The 15,104-nt window shown below is 39.6% G+C and overlaps 1 protein-coding gene across 15 annotated transcripts in view; it reads left to right on the top strand.

Moving 5' to 3' along the window:
* Nucleotides 1-15,104, top strand: part of ANKS1B (ankyrin repeat and sterile alpha motif domain containing 1B) — a 421,823-nt gene that overhangs the window by 381,688 nt on the left and 25,031 nt on the right. For 8 of the 15 annotated variants that reach the window (XM_077339145.1, XM_077339146.1, XM_077339149.1 and 5 more), the window contains 2 exons: nt 4,347-4,526; nt 11,340-11,414. In XM_077339145.1, coding sequence (XP_077195260.1) covers nt 4,347-4,526; nt 11,340-11,414 — 255 coding nt within the window. The remainder of the gene's footprint in view (nt 1-4,346; nt 4,527-11,339; nt 11,415-15,104) is intronic. The other 7 variants (XM_077339148.1, XM_077339158.1, XM_077339150.1 and 4 more) reach the window with 2 other exon arrangements.

The following is a 15,104-nucleotide window of genomic DNA, read 5'->3' as shown; positions in this document are numbered from 1 at the left end:
CTGAGAACTACAGAGAATAATTGAGAATCATGCCCAGCCAACTAGTATTTTAGTGCCATCTCTTTGAATAGGTCTATTGCCAGGTTAAGATGTAGACATGTTTCTTTTTTTAAGGGGGCCTGTTAGATGTTATTGGATAATTGACCCCAGCCAAAAGCTTGACAAAAGAACTCTGTCTTACAAGCCCTGCAGAACTGTGCCATTTCCTTCCTTGAGCCTCCTCCAGGAGCTCATTCCCCAAGTAGACCAGGACTGAAAACATCTTGGCCCTAGTTGAGGCCAGACGTACTTCCTTGGGGCCAGGGACTAACAACCAATTGGTATTTGCAAAGCAGAGCAGTCTGTGGGGACACAGACAAAGAGGTGGTCTCTCAGGTACACTGGGCCCAGACCATGGATGGCCTTATAGGTGGAGTACCTTAAACCTGATCCGGAACTGGAAGCCAGTGCAGCTGCCATAACACATACTGAATACAGGTTCTCCAAGATATTCCTGTGAGGACCCAAGCAGCTGCGTTCTGGACAAATTGCAATTTTTGGGTGACTGCCATGCTCTGGGGCCAGTTAGGGCGCTAGTAGTTTGGCTTGGCAAAGGTGAAAAAATGTCAGCCATGCTACTCTCATGATCTGTGCCTCCATTGTGAGCAAGGCATCAAAGACCACACCCAAATCCCTGGCTTTGCACACAGCCATTAGCTGTATACCATCCAGCATACATCCTCACCTGGTCCTTTCTTACCCGGCCACAGAACCTCTGTCTTTGAAGAGTGACTTTGCTTGATCCATCCAGTCACTTCTTCCAGAAATCTGGCAAATGACTCTAGAGGTGAATCTCAAGGATTTATCAAACAAAGGGTGATTAACAATCTTTAATTCTGAGACTGTTAAGGTAGGTGAGTTCAGTTCTTTGAAATGTAACCAGCAAACCAATGGAACACCTGTAGAAACTCTTATATTTTACTGAGATAAGAAATCAATGCTTTTTATTGAGCAAGACAGAAAAGAGTACAGGCATGAAAAAATTAACCCTACAATTACTATGAAGATTAATTATCAAAGTCTCCATCATTGCTTAATAATAGTGTAGTATAGCAAGTAATATTTTAAAAAACAAATTAGGTTTCAGTGTTTGGTTCACTGCTTTGACTAATCAATAAAAAGCCCAAATCTACCTACCAGGAAATTTCCCCTAATCTTCTGAGACTTCCATTCAGATAAATCTGATTTTCTTGTCACAGGAGTATATATTTATAGAACAACATCAGTCTTATCATTCTCTAAATCTATTCTAATAATGTGATATTACCTAGATAACCGATTGGTTCATAACTAAATACGAGATAAGCAACATGTGCAAATAAGCCAATCAGCAGGTGCATGTGAGCTACATCTGCTATAACAAGATAAGAAAACCAGTCTCAGTTTTCAACATCTAGTAAAAAGCACTTTATCTAGCTTTTCTGTAACAGTTTAAACTAACTGTCTAAGGTAAAAATAGCTTGAAGCAAACAGACTTTGTTGACAATTGAAAAGTGCTTGAACTCTGGTTTAACTTGCAACTCTGCAAGAAAAGGTTGGTGATGTCAGAGCCTGTCCACTGAGATGGCAATATATCAAGACTGTCCTGTTTGCTGGGTGGGGTGTGTGGCGAGATGGTATGAAGTAGATGAGTTATAGACAACCTGGGATCATTCCATATCTGGCAGAACTATTTTAGATGGTCATGTTGTTCATATATACCCTTAGTAAGACTTGAAGTAATATAGGAAGCAATTTTAAGCCTACTTAGAAGTCCTGAGTTATTTAGTGGTAATGTTTCCCTAGGATTTCAGCCATAGGGCTAAGTGTAAAAGATGTTCTTGTCTCAAGCTACCACCTGTAATGTGGGGGCCATCGTATTCCAGCCATCAACAAGTTGAAACAGCAGTAAAACAGAAAGAAGAGGCAAGGACTAAAATCAGTGCTGCCACTCATTCTTTTACTTATATACTCTACTGGCTATAAATGAAAATGATACATGATGGAGCATTTGAAATCTTCTGCTGGCCTGATATTGAAACCAGTCATACAGTGGCAGAAAATACTTCTTGCAAGAGGCATATATATGGTCCATGATTCAAGTTATTATTTTCCAGAGTGCTCTAGGAGGAGTGCTATGCATAGCTGAGATCTTAAACATCAGACCCGATCAGTGACCTATTCATGCAGCTACTGACTCCTTGCTATTCTGTGTAAGGAGCTTTTTCCTCCCATTAATTTGAGAGTGGAAGGGCCAAGATTGTGCTTATGTCTTGAGGTGGAGTACGTAGAGTTCTGAGCATCACAAGAGTACTGGTTTGTAGTGTTTGATTTCATTGTAGGCTATTTGTACAAAGGAGTCCTTGTAGGGTATCCTTTTTCTAGAATACCCATAGGTGCCTTGATGGAGTTTTTTGTGCTTAGAAAAGCTGTGATTTACTTAGTCACTATCATAAGCTGTGCCATGAGGCTGTATGAGCATGAGAACGATGTTTTTCAGTTTCATTTAGTTCATTGAGAGTCTTTATACTTTTTGGGTGGCTTGATGGTAGCTGTGGGATCTTGTGATGCTGACTAAATTTGAATTCTCCCCTTGAATATCCCTGGTACTGCCTATTTCTGGTCACTCTACAGATACTCATAGTGATGCAGAGACTCATTTGCCATAATACCTTGAATCATAGAATAATAGAGTTGGAAGGGACCTCATGAGACATCTAGTCCAACCCCCTGCACTGTGCAGGACACTCACAACCCTATCGCTCATCCACTATAACCTGCCACCTCCTTGAACCTTCACAGAATTAGCCTCTCCATCAGATGGCTGTTCAGCCTCTTGTTTAAAAATTCCAAAGATGGAGAACCCACCACCTCCCAAGGAAGCCTGTTCTACTGAGAAACCGCTCTAACTGTCAGGAACTCCTTCCGGATGTTGAGATGGAATTTCTTTTGAATTAATTTCATCCCATTGGTTCTGGTCTGTCCTTCTGGGGGAAGTGAGAACAACTCTGTTCCATGCTGTATATGGTAGCCTTTTAAATACTTGAAGATGGTTATCAGATCCCGTCTCAGTTGTCTCCTCTCCAGGCTAAACAGACCAAGCTCCCCCAAAATTTTCTCATATGTTTTGGTCTCCAAACCCCTCACCATCTTTGTTGGCCTCCTCTGGACATGCTCCAGTTTGTCTACATCCCTTTTCAACTGTGGTGCCCAAAACTGAACACAGTACTCCAAGTGAGGCCAAACCAGAGCAGAGTAAAGCTGTACCATCACCTCCCGTGATCTGAACATGATACTCTGTTTGATACAGCCCAAAATCCCATTTGCCTTTTTAGCCACCGAGTCACACTGCTGGCACATGTTCAATGTATGGTCTACTAAGACTCCTCAATCCTTTTCACATATACTGCCAAGTCTCCCCCATCCTATATTAGCATATTTGTTTTTGCCTACCTGAATGCAGAACTTTACATTAGTCCCTATTGAATTTCATTTTATTTAGTTTAGCCCAGTTCTTGAGCCTATCAAGATCATCCTGTATTCTGATTCGGCCTTCTGTTGTGCTTGTTTACCCTCCCAGTTTAATATCGTCTGCAAATTTAATAAGTACCCCCTCTAATCCCTGATCCAAATCATTTATAAATATGTTGAGCAACACAGGCCCCAGGGCAGATCCCTGGGGCACCCCACTTGTCACTCTTCTCCGAGAGGATGCGGAACCATTTACAAGTATCCTCTGGGTACAATCTGTCAACCAGTTATCGATCCACCTGACAGAATTAGGATCCATACCACATTTTACCAACTTGTCAACAAGATCATGTGAATCCTTATCAAAAGCTTTACTGAAATCCAGATAAACTATGTTCACAGCATTCCCCTGATCCAGCAAGGTAATTACTTTCTTGAAAAAAGAGATAAGGTTGGTCATGATTTATTCTTGCAAAACCTGTGCTGAGTCTTAGAAATCACAGCTCTCTGTTCCAGTTAAAGGACTGACTATTTAATGATTTGTTCCTTGAAGACTGCACACTGTCTTTCATAATATGTATAGAAAATGCTGCTAAATTATAGACTGAGTTCAAATGTAGAGGTAGGTCAGATTAAGGCATGGGAATAATTTGCACATATGAATGTCCTGCTAGTGATATAATTCATAAGCAGATCTGACAGTGGTTGAGATCCATACTTAGCATGCTGGATATTCTGTGAAAGCCAGTATTCGGGAGGAGTTTGAATAATTTTCATAATCACAATCCTGACAATTTTAGTTCTAAACCAAAAGATGTTTTTCATTTGATTCTGTTGGACTTTCCAATTTTGCACAGGAACCAAGCACTGACCAGACTCCTCCTCAGTTGTCACCCTCACTCAGCCAAAGTACTTATACAACTGGTGGTTCACTGGACGTCCCGCATATTATCATGCAGGGGGATGCAAGGAGAAGAAGAAATGACAGCTATTTTGATGATATTCCTCGGTCAAAACTTGAGAGACAGATGGCACAGGTAAAGGTGAAATGTTTTTGCTGCTATTCATGACACTTTAGTGGGATGCATTCACTCTTGTTAATAAAATATGAGCAGTATCCTTTGGAAACTTATGCTGACATTTCAACTGAATTAGTTTGCAGTTATTTATTTTTATACTCTGAATGTGCTATTATTTTGAGACTAAATTATGCTACCAAGCTTTGACAATGTTATGGGCTAGTTTATTCAAAAATAACGTTGTTTTATGCACTGCTGCCTTTCTTGTGAAAGGAAACTTAATAAGTCTTTCAGTAGCACCCTTTGACTTAGATCAGTCATTTTCCTCAGATCAGCAGCAGGAACAGATGCCATAATTTACTCCCTATATTTGCAATTCATGCTCTGAAGCTTCTGCCATGCTGAAGAGGTGTGGTTACAGTACCACGTACAGAGTTGCTTGGAATTTTGGGGACTGTTATACAGTGATTTAGTGGTTGAGAGCTGCGGACTCTAATCTGAAGAACAAGTTTTGATTCTGCAATCTTCCATGTGAAGCCTGTTGGGTGACCTTGGGCCAGTCATAGTGCTTTCAGAACTCTCTCAGCCCCACCTACCTCACATGGTGCCTGCTGTGGGAAAAGGAATGGAAGGCAACTGTAAGCCACTTCAAGACTCTAGGCTACAGAAAAGTAGGGTATAAAAAACAACTCTTCTTCATACATGTGCAGTTTGGGTACAGCATATGGATTCTCAAAAGACAGTTTTCCCAGTGAATTGTTTATTTAGGAATTCTGTGTCAGGGGTTGTTAAAAGATTTTTAATGCATTTATTTAGTGACTTTGCTGATCACCATAGTGATGCTTTGCACACTACCCTAAACCATCTGTAAAAGACGGCTGCAAGCAGTCTCCTTTCCATTCATTCAACCAGACATGAGTAAGCCACTGACTACCTTAAATCAAGCATATGCTTCACCAAAAAGATACGCCACGTTTCACTCTAAAGGTCAGCACAGTTGAGCTTCTATCAGCAAAAGTGCCGAGGGGGTGATCTGTGTTGTTCTTTGATGGTGCACAGAATGACTGAAGGCCGAGTCATCAGCCATGCTGTAATGCTTCATAATATAAATCAGAGAGCAAACTATGAATTGCACCCAAAAAACAGATGGGAGGTCAGTTCAGTTCATAAAGCATGAATGGTTCACTCGATTGAGCAGGCATTTTGCCCTGATGGAATCATCCAAGTGGCCGGCATAGCCGTGAGTAGATCTGGACTATTTTGGTAGTTCAGTCAGGAGAGGAAAAGACAAAGCAAATAACTCTGAATGCCCATATCATATATAATCCAAACAAATAAAAACTCACTGCAGCTATGAAGGAAAATAATGGAAGGGCACTTGATAAGTTCTGTTAGCTCAGGTGAACATTTTATTTGAGCATCAAATAGGCACACTAAATTTTTTGCCTCTTCATTTTTGAAGGTTACTTATCTTTGATTCTATTATACTTAATTAGGTTGTTTCCTAACCTTTTAGCTGACAGGAAAAGGTGGGGAATCCTCCATGGTGTACAAGACAGTTTCTAGAAATGCTTCAGTGAACAGCAGAGGAACAATCACACTATCAAAGCAGTTCTATGAAGGTCACAAAGTTTGAATGTCAGAGTAGGCAATACCCAGCTTTCTGTCATTGAACAGTCAGATATTTGCACACTATTCCATTGAATCAGTATTATCCTTCCCCCACCCCTTCATCCCCAATGTCCTATTTTAGCTGATAATTCCTTTTTCACTTCCTTTTCCCATTCTGTTCTATCTGAAACTAGAATATTCCCCAAAGATATCACACCTGCTTCCATCAAATAGTCTTAGACAGTCTCAACATTTCTAAAGACATATGCTGTAAGTATTAAATATTCACAGATATTACAACACTCAGGCACCCTCCTTCAAAGCAGTTTCATTGAACTTGACTGAAAATGGCAATCTGTAGTTTTTATCCCTAAAGTACTTAAATGGCGAGACTTGAATATTAAAACATATTATCCCATCAGTTTTCTATATTTTACTTTTTAATTTAAATTGAACTCCCATTGACCTTTTTTTGTCATATAACATTATCTAAGGCTATCTATAAATGTGCTGAACATTGCTAGGCTGAACTCTTGAAAGAACTTTCTTGTCCATTGACTCCCATAGTACAAAAAAGGAAGATGCACCAACATTTCCCAAATCAACTTGATCCTGAAGTTTGGAAAACGGTGCTTTTAGTTATCTGAACATTCAACACAACAATAATAGTGTATTTTAATATATTCTTTTACCAAGCATAAGCACTGATGAAGGAATATTGATATGTATATACTCTGAGGATAGGAATGTCCTCCTTTTAAGGTGTCAGAAGCCTACATGCTCATTTGCTCAGGACAAATATTATTGGGACTATCTTGCTTGTGTAAACTGAGGTCTAGGATCTGATCTAATGTCAGTGTGGATTCTTAGAAATAGACATTGCTTGAAGCTGAGGATTTATTAAGAAAAAGTGTAATAGCAAAGGGAATTAGCAAACTAAATATAGAGTTTTAAGCACACTAAAGTGATTATATATCCTAACTTTGACTAAACCTAGCCTAAGTCAATAGTACTAATTTAGTCTAGAGAGAAAGGGTGGAGGAGAAGAGAGAAAGATATATGAGCCTGTCCTGATGAGTAGAGTCTTGTAGAATTCATCAGAGGAAGGTGAAGTGGAGTAGCTGAACATTTTCATGGATGCCTGCGCTGGGATAGCAGCACAATGCAGAGTGCTGTTCATATTCCCCATTACACATTCTCATGGGGGATTTTGGAGTCAGTTACTGGAGCCCAGTACTGAGATGGGAACCAGCAGCCAGAACAAAAGTTGAGGTTCTTAGGGCTAGCTTTGTACCCCAAAAGTGTGAAGATTGAGGAACAAGATATTTCTCAAGATGAATTGGCCTTATATAGGTTAGCATTGTGGGTCTTACAGTCACATTTAGACAGATACAACATCCCGATGCAAAGTATAAATAGAGGCACGTGTGTTTGTGTATTGGCACCAATGTCAGACACTGCTCTGAAATCCCCAAGAAAGATGATACCTTTCTGTTTTGTCTGGGCAGGCTAAAAAGGAAATCTCCTATGTAATTTAGAGATTCCTGTTTTTTAACATATGCTTCTCAGTTGCAAGTGTAGACCTGAGAAAAAGCTTTCTAACTATGGAAGCAAAATTATTAAGCAAATGAAAAATCATGTATATGTGAATGCTTTCTTTACCACCTTGTGATGGTATGTAAGTGGCAATTTGATAAGGTTGCTTTTGATTATTGTTAGGCATGGAAGGCTTCTCTTCCTTTATATTTTGGTGTGGTTCCTCTCCTGTATGTAATCTCTGTGAAAAGAAATCATGATATTGAGTTCCAATTAGGGATGTACAATTCAACTCAGGTAAGGCCAAAAAACCTCAAATCAGTACTGATTCGGGGGGTGGGGTGGGAGTCAGGTTTATTCGAGCCAAAGCACAATCTCCATTAGTTTAAATGGGTCAAATGAGAGAAGCCCTAATTGGCTCAGTCAATTCGGCCAGCCATTTAAACTGAACAGCCTGACTGGCCTGCCTATCAACTGTTTAGTTTAAATGGTCGTCAGCCATTTAATATCTCCCTTTTGTTCCCTTACGTTCCAGGGGGAGGGAAGGAAAAGGAACTGTGGAAATGGCTCCCAGCGAGGCTTCTCTTTGCAGCAGTATTAACTGTCCGACAGCTGATTTGGCCAGTTCAAGTTTCCTGAATAGTCCTAACTGTAATAGGTTTACAGAATCAGTGATTCAGATTATTCAGGTTTTACTAATCAGGAAAACTCAGATCCGAAAAATCACATCCCTAGTTCCACTTCCTTAGTCAACAAGCCCACCCCTAGTCAACTGTCCCGTTTAAATAGTTATCAGCTATTTAAGCTCCCCCTTTCACTCCCCGCCTTCCAAGGGGAGGGAAGCAAAAGGATCTGATGGAGTGGCTTGGCTAGAACTGGCTAGAACTGTGGTGGGGGTAGAACTGCTGCCCACACACAGCCCAACATCCTGCTGATCCAGAGAGAAGCTTCTCTCTTTAGATCAGCTTGGGCGGTGTGGGGAAACTGGAGCAAAACCTCTCCTAGGATCAGCTGACTGTAGGCCTGGGGAGCTGGGTAGTTCAAACCAATTTAGGGAGAGCCTCTCTCTGGATCAGCTCCCTGATCTTGTGGCCAACTGCAGGTTGGTGTCAAGGGATGGGCACAGAGCTGACATGTCAGCCCCACCTGACCTCCCTGATCCTACTGGGGTTGGCTCAGCAGATCCCAAGCCTGTCTCCTGCCCTCCTGACATAGCCTGGACTATGCTGGAAAGGCTGGCTGAGTCTCATGGAAAGGACAGGATAGAAAAATAAAGATTTGTTTGTTTATTGGGACCTGAGACCCTCTAAATGCTTCCAGAGGTGCCCATTAATTGATTCCCAGAGATCTCTCTGGGGATCAGCTGTTTGTTGGGCTGTGTGTGTGTGTGTGGGGGGGGTGATTTGCCTTTGTCCCAGCACAACAGTCAATCACAAGAGAGGATTCTCTCTACAGCAGGATCAGCTGTCCGGCGGCTGATTCAGCTGAATCGATTCATGATTCCCAAATTGGCCAAACTTAAATTGACTTTCTGGATCTGTTATTTGGATTATTCAAGTTTTTATCAAATCAGGAAAATTTGAATCTGAAAAGTACTGATTTTTTTTCCTGGTGCATATCCCCATTAATTAAATAAAAATACATAAATCTTGATTCTTATAACCTGCTTTCCTACACAATTTAGAGCAAGTGACAAAATGCAGAATTTAAGATTAAAACTAATTTCCTCGCTATGTAATAGGAAAACAGCTGCTTCACAGGAGCCTTTGCAAAAGGTTGCTATACAGTATGACTTTTTTACTGCAGTTTTTAATTACAAGCTTTTTGGATAATGTCATTTAGAGGTTGTTGTGAATGAGTTGGCTTCATTATGAATGATTCTAAAATTCTGTGTCAGTTTGCATCACTATTGGTGTAGCATATGCTCTTCAGGTCTCCAGTGACAATATAGGGTAGTGTGTTAAATTCCCAAAAGAACTATGAATCCTGTTTAATATATGCTTAGCTGTTTGCAACATTTCTGTATGTACCACAAGTACAATTGCTGGGTCATGCCAATTATTTTTTCTCTTTGTTGAAGGTCATTGTTAGACTTTGTGTGGATTATTTTGCCCACTATGACATTTTGTTTACCTGCTGCTTGTCAGTTCCCTGGCAGCAGTGAGAAATTTGTCCAGTATGGAATATCAGTAAAACTTGAAAGGTTGAGCTAAGAGTACTTTCTCAGTGCTGAACTCTTCTTCCCAGGTCATGCTGATGAAACCATCATTATGCACCTCAAGAGAAAGAGAAAACTTGGTTTCCTTTTTCCTCACCATGAATACAAAATACTTGTGATGTTTGGGTTCTCACAGGCAACACAATTTAACTGGCTGTGGAAATATGCTAGCACACTGGCTGATGTGCCCATTCTAATCTTTTTTTTTTTTGCTCTGCCATAGAGTTTTAGAACTGAGTTGTAGGAGCTGAGTACTCGTCCACTGAGAGAAAGCCAAATTCCATTGCCAGCCCTTAGAGTCAAAGCAGTGATACAGCTTGTCAGTCAGTGTGATGCATCCAGATTTCACAGAGGAAAACACAGGAGCAATAGTGATTTTCTTGCAAGAAGCTGTGCCTGTTTGAGTGCAAGCTTTATTTAGACATTGATATTAAATCCCTGCTTCTTGTCTTCTGTGGCTGGCTGTACTCTGCATACTGTGGTTAAGCCATTGATGTATTAATTGCTAGCTAGCCCAGAGACTGTTGTTGCATTTCTCATTAGTTTAAAGCCTTTCATTGTTGCCTGCTCAAAAAACTGTGGGTACCTACTATATCTGGTGCTTATTTTAGTTGCTTGGCTACTATGAGCTATTATCTTGGATTTGCCTGTGGTGTTCAAATAAGGGAAAATATGCCAGGTACAGTCAGCTCCCGGAATCGGATTTTTTGTTTTTTAGGTGTGGTTATTTTATTGTGGCCCTTGGTTCACTGGCTTTCTTTCTATTTCCAAAAATACAAAGCCTGCCTGAATTCTAGCACCTTTCATTCCAAATGACTGTTGGAACAGGATCATTGGTGGTCACTCTATTTATTCTTGACTAATCATTATAGCCAAGATGGCATTTAAATGTATTTTGAAATCCAATCCCTAAGATACGTTCTGTTTATTTCCTTAGGACTTCTCTCTCATTGAATCCACTGGAGATTGTTGGCAATGGTTTGCGTGGATTGCCTCTAATGGCGTTTCTTTATCATGTCAGGCACCAGTGAAATAAGTGCTGATTTCTCAGCATTTCTGCTTCTTTGATTATTCAGTATCCTGGTTGCTACTAAAAACTATTTTTAAAACCCTGTCAGCAGGATAGTATATAAATCAGTGGCTAAGATATGATCAAAAGGTACTCATTTTTCTTTCCTGCTTTTCAATTGTATTCCATAATTGTAAATCTGATTGAATGGCTCTGTCATTCTGATTAGGCCTGTTGCCCCTTTGAAATTATTTCCTTGAAGTTTTTTTGCCACAAGCCCAAACAATGCCTTGTCATCAGAAACATTAAGAAGGATTCCAATAGAGGCTGCCAATTTCAAACTAACTTTTCTTGCCATTTTTGTCACTCCGCCTTCCTTTACTTTATCTTTCTGGATTTGGGATTTTGTGGTGCTTTAACATTTACAAGATGAGATATAGTTTTCTGTTTATATTAGCAGTCGTCTGTCTGTGAGATATGGACCAACCAGAATGCAGGATATCCATACACAGCAGTCCATCAGGTTCATAATGTAAGACTCTTCAATCAATGGCTACGTTGTCACTGTGTGGCTGTTCAGTGTGTTGCCTTGGTGTTAATATTTGATACAGGCTCCACGTGTTTCTGATTGCAAAGCAAATGTGACACCCAATGATTTCAAGGATTGTATGTATTTATTTTGCATTTCATTTTGCATAGTGTGCAATTAGCGTGTTGGTTTCTGTGTAACTGAATGCAATTTTTAAAAGTTCCAAAGTCTGTTTTCTTTTTCTTTTTTTATAAAAAGAAATTGCTACCTTGATTTCAATTTCTGTTTTGGATCATTGTCTTTGTTCACTTCCAAAGACAACAATATGTGAAAATTGCATAATTGCTGCAATTTAATTCTGTTTTGTGCCTTCCCTTCTTATAACCAAGGAGGATCCTCTTTAGTTTCTTGGGTATGTTTACTCCCCATTTTAAAATGCTCTGAGTCACTTCAGTTTGCATTATCTGGGTGGTGTCTTCTCTCTCGCCTCGACTTCTAAACAATCTGCACTTATTTTTAGATGCAAAAAGAAAGCAACACCCTCATCTTTAGAATATCAGCCATAAGAACGCCTTCATGTGTTACTTCATGTATATATTATTGCTTCCTGATGTGTGTACAAAACAGACATGTTATGATACATTTTTATCCACAATGCCAGTGTTAATACTTGCATAAGAAAGAAATAACTCATGAAGCAATGCAAAAATGTTCATCTTTGCAGCAGAGGGAAGGCACATTTGCATAGATGCAGGAAATCATCAGTGCACTAAGAACCTGCACGGCTGCATTTCCTTCCAGAGGACCAGCACTAACACTGCGCTCAATAATATAATATTATAATAATAAGCATATAGCGACCGCAAGTAAGCATAGGTGTGATCACTTGTAACAGATAAGGCCTTTCCCTACTGTTTTCCCTGCCTATCACATAAGCACAGAAGTTGACTATCAGAACTCTAGACCGCAAAAGATCATTAGCAAACCCAACGGAACTATTTTAATACATTAATATTGATCATCATGAGGACTTGTGTGTGCCAATCAACAGGAAATAAAATTGAAATAAAGTTTTAGCTGAATAAAAATTATGGGTTGTGACATAACACTAAAGAACTTCCATACAATAAATATATATTTTTAAACTAAATGTCTTTCACTTCAGTTGCATTTTCAGGCATTGCAGTTTTTAATATTTATAATGAAAATAAGTCACCCAAAGTTAATGTTTTTTAAGTTTCATTGATTTTATTGGATGACTTAAGCCTATGTTTAAATAACTCCTAATACCTCATGAGAAGGAAGGACTCCCTGGAGAAGAGCCTAATGCTGGGAGCGATTGAGGGCAAAAGAAGAAGGGGACGACTGAGAATGAGGTGGCTGGGTGGAGTCACTGAAGCAGTAGGTGCAAACTTAAAGACAGAAAGACCTGGAGGATCATTGTCCATGGGGTCGTGATGGGTCGGACACGACTTCGCACCTAACAACAATATCCTGATGTAACATGAGACTGATAATGTAGTTGCAAGACCATTTTCCTGAGAGTCAGCCCCACTGACCAGACTTCTGTAGGGTTCTGACCAGACCTGCTTAGGATTGTGCAAATAAGTGCTTGCTTTTGTATTTTGACTATGCCCTGTATTTGGAAGGACTGTGCCCTCTATTTGGCTTCAGGAAAGGTATTTGGCTATAATTATTTCTGTTTGTTTGAATTACATTTTTTACTTGTTTAACTTTTTTATTAGCTTTGTTTAGCTTTTATAGCACTAGCTACCAAAATTGCCATTTTACAGTTTTCTAAATAAATCCTTAATCCAGTTCAAAAGGAGTATGGTTGTACATGAGTATGTTTTCTTCAGAGAAGAGGCAGGATGGACCATTTTGTTCCTTTCCCCATTGCAGCTCCATGACTTGCATATCTATTGGCTCACGCGGGCCCAGTAATACTAGGAATCAGCTACTGGGGGGAAAAGAGTATGGGAAATATCTCCGATGCTTGTTCACATGGACTGCAGGATGCAACCCAGCATCTGTTCAAGTGCTGAACATGTTTCATTACCCTTCCTTGCTTTTGAAAAGTATAACAAATGAAAACCTATGTAACCATTCCCAATGGACATGTAACTATTTACCATCTCTTATTTACAAATATCATGACCTAGCAAGGGAGAACTACACAAGACTGGCAACAGAGGGCAAATAAATCTGTATGATAAACATGGGATTGAGAATCTTGAGTGCACAAAGAGTTTGAATTGTGGCCAATATTTGGTGGATAGTTAAATCGTAAGGGTGTAGGAGGTCACTTCACTGTCAGTTTTGGCATTCCTATTTCATGTTTTCTCAAGCAGTGATGTTCAGCATAAATTTCCATACAGCTATGCCAATAGGGTATATTTATCTTTCTGAAAGTTATTTGCATCAAAGTTTTAAAACATGCAGATATCATATGTGCTGTCATCTTAAAAACATTTTCGACAAGCTGACTATTCAAGTGGAAGAAAGTGTAATCTTGGAGTAAAAATATTTTTGAGTGACATTAATAAGTTTACTTAAATAGAGAACAAGACTATAAACTTTTGTTTCTTATCTATTTCACTGCATCACCACTTTTATAAACACTGAAAAAATTACCAAAGAATAGGCAGAGACAAGTACTAAGTTTGACAAAGTCCCATTGCTCCCAATGAAACCCTCACTTGATAAAATATGCATAGAATCAGATTGTATACATCACTGCTTTGGGTGGGGGGAAAGAATGTGATGAAATCTTTCCTATTGTATCACTGGGCTCTAAAAGGACTTTGGTTTTGACTGGATCAATCCTAATAGTTAAGGTCCGCCTCATACTTTTTGCTACAAGTACGGTATGTTCCTTACTACCTGTAATCTCTGCAATCATGCAGTGAACACAAGCCCAGCAGCCATACAGATATGTTATACATATCCACTGTGTGCCTTTCAGTATTGAAGTTGGGATGTCTTTGTAGGGTACACATATAGCAAGCATGACTACTGCATAAAATGGTCTTAAACGAAGGAATTTTTCCCTATGGGGGATTCTTTGTTTAAGAGCTATTAATGGTTCAATATTAATGACAAAAAAGATAGTGAGTTGAACTGGAAGACTCCTCTGAAAGTAAAGTCAGATCTCCGTCTCAACACAAGCTGTATAAATGCTTGACTGTTCATATGAGGAAGGAAGCACAACATGTGAACCTCCTGATACGTGCAATTGCCATTTTAACTGACGGTGGTGATGTGTATTTTCAGCCTCAGTACACACAAACCAGAACTCTGGTTTCTGCTCCACATGCTCCAGAGTTGGAATATAAACACATTGCCACTTTCAGACAAAACGGTACTCATGTGTGTCAGAAGGTTGCGCATGTAGTTCTTTCTCCCTGTATGTCAAATGTAATAGCAAAAAGGGCTACTGTTTCCCAGGTCTGAGACCCCAGGATGAGAAAACCCTGCATCTCCTGCAAGAACAGATTGACTGTCATTCATGACTACCACCCTACCTAAAAACTTTATGCAGAAAAATATCAGAGTATTGTTGCAGGAAGATATTAAAGGTGACTCTATAGTACTTTTAAAAGAAAAGGACCACATAAACTACATTACTGCCAGCTTCTGAATATAAGCAGTAATGTTGGCACAAAGTTGTTTGTTTTGTTTTCTGCAATCCCA

This window comes from Paroedura picta, chromosome 5, assembly GCF_049243985.1.
Source record: "Paroedura picta isolate Pp20150507F chromosome 5, Ppicta_v3.0, whole genome shotgun sequence".
In the NCBI taxonomy this organism is placed as follows: domain Eukaryota; kingdom Metazoa; phylum Chordata; class Lepidosauria; order Squamata; family Gekkonidae; genus Paroedura; species Paroedura picta.
Note: the sequence above shows the minus strand (reverse complement) of the source record. Positions and strands in the feature narration are given on the sequence as shown.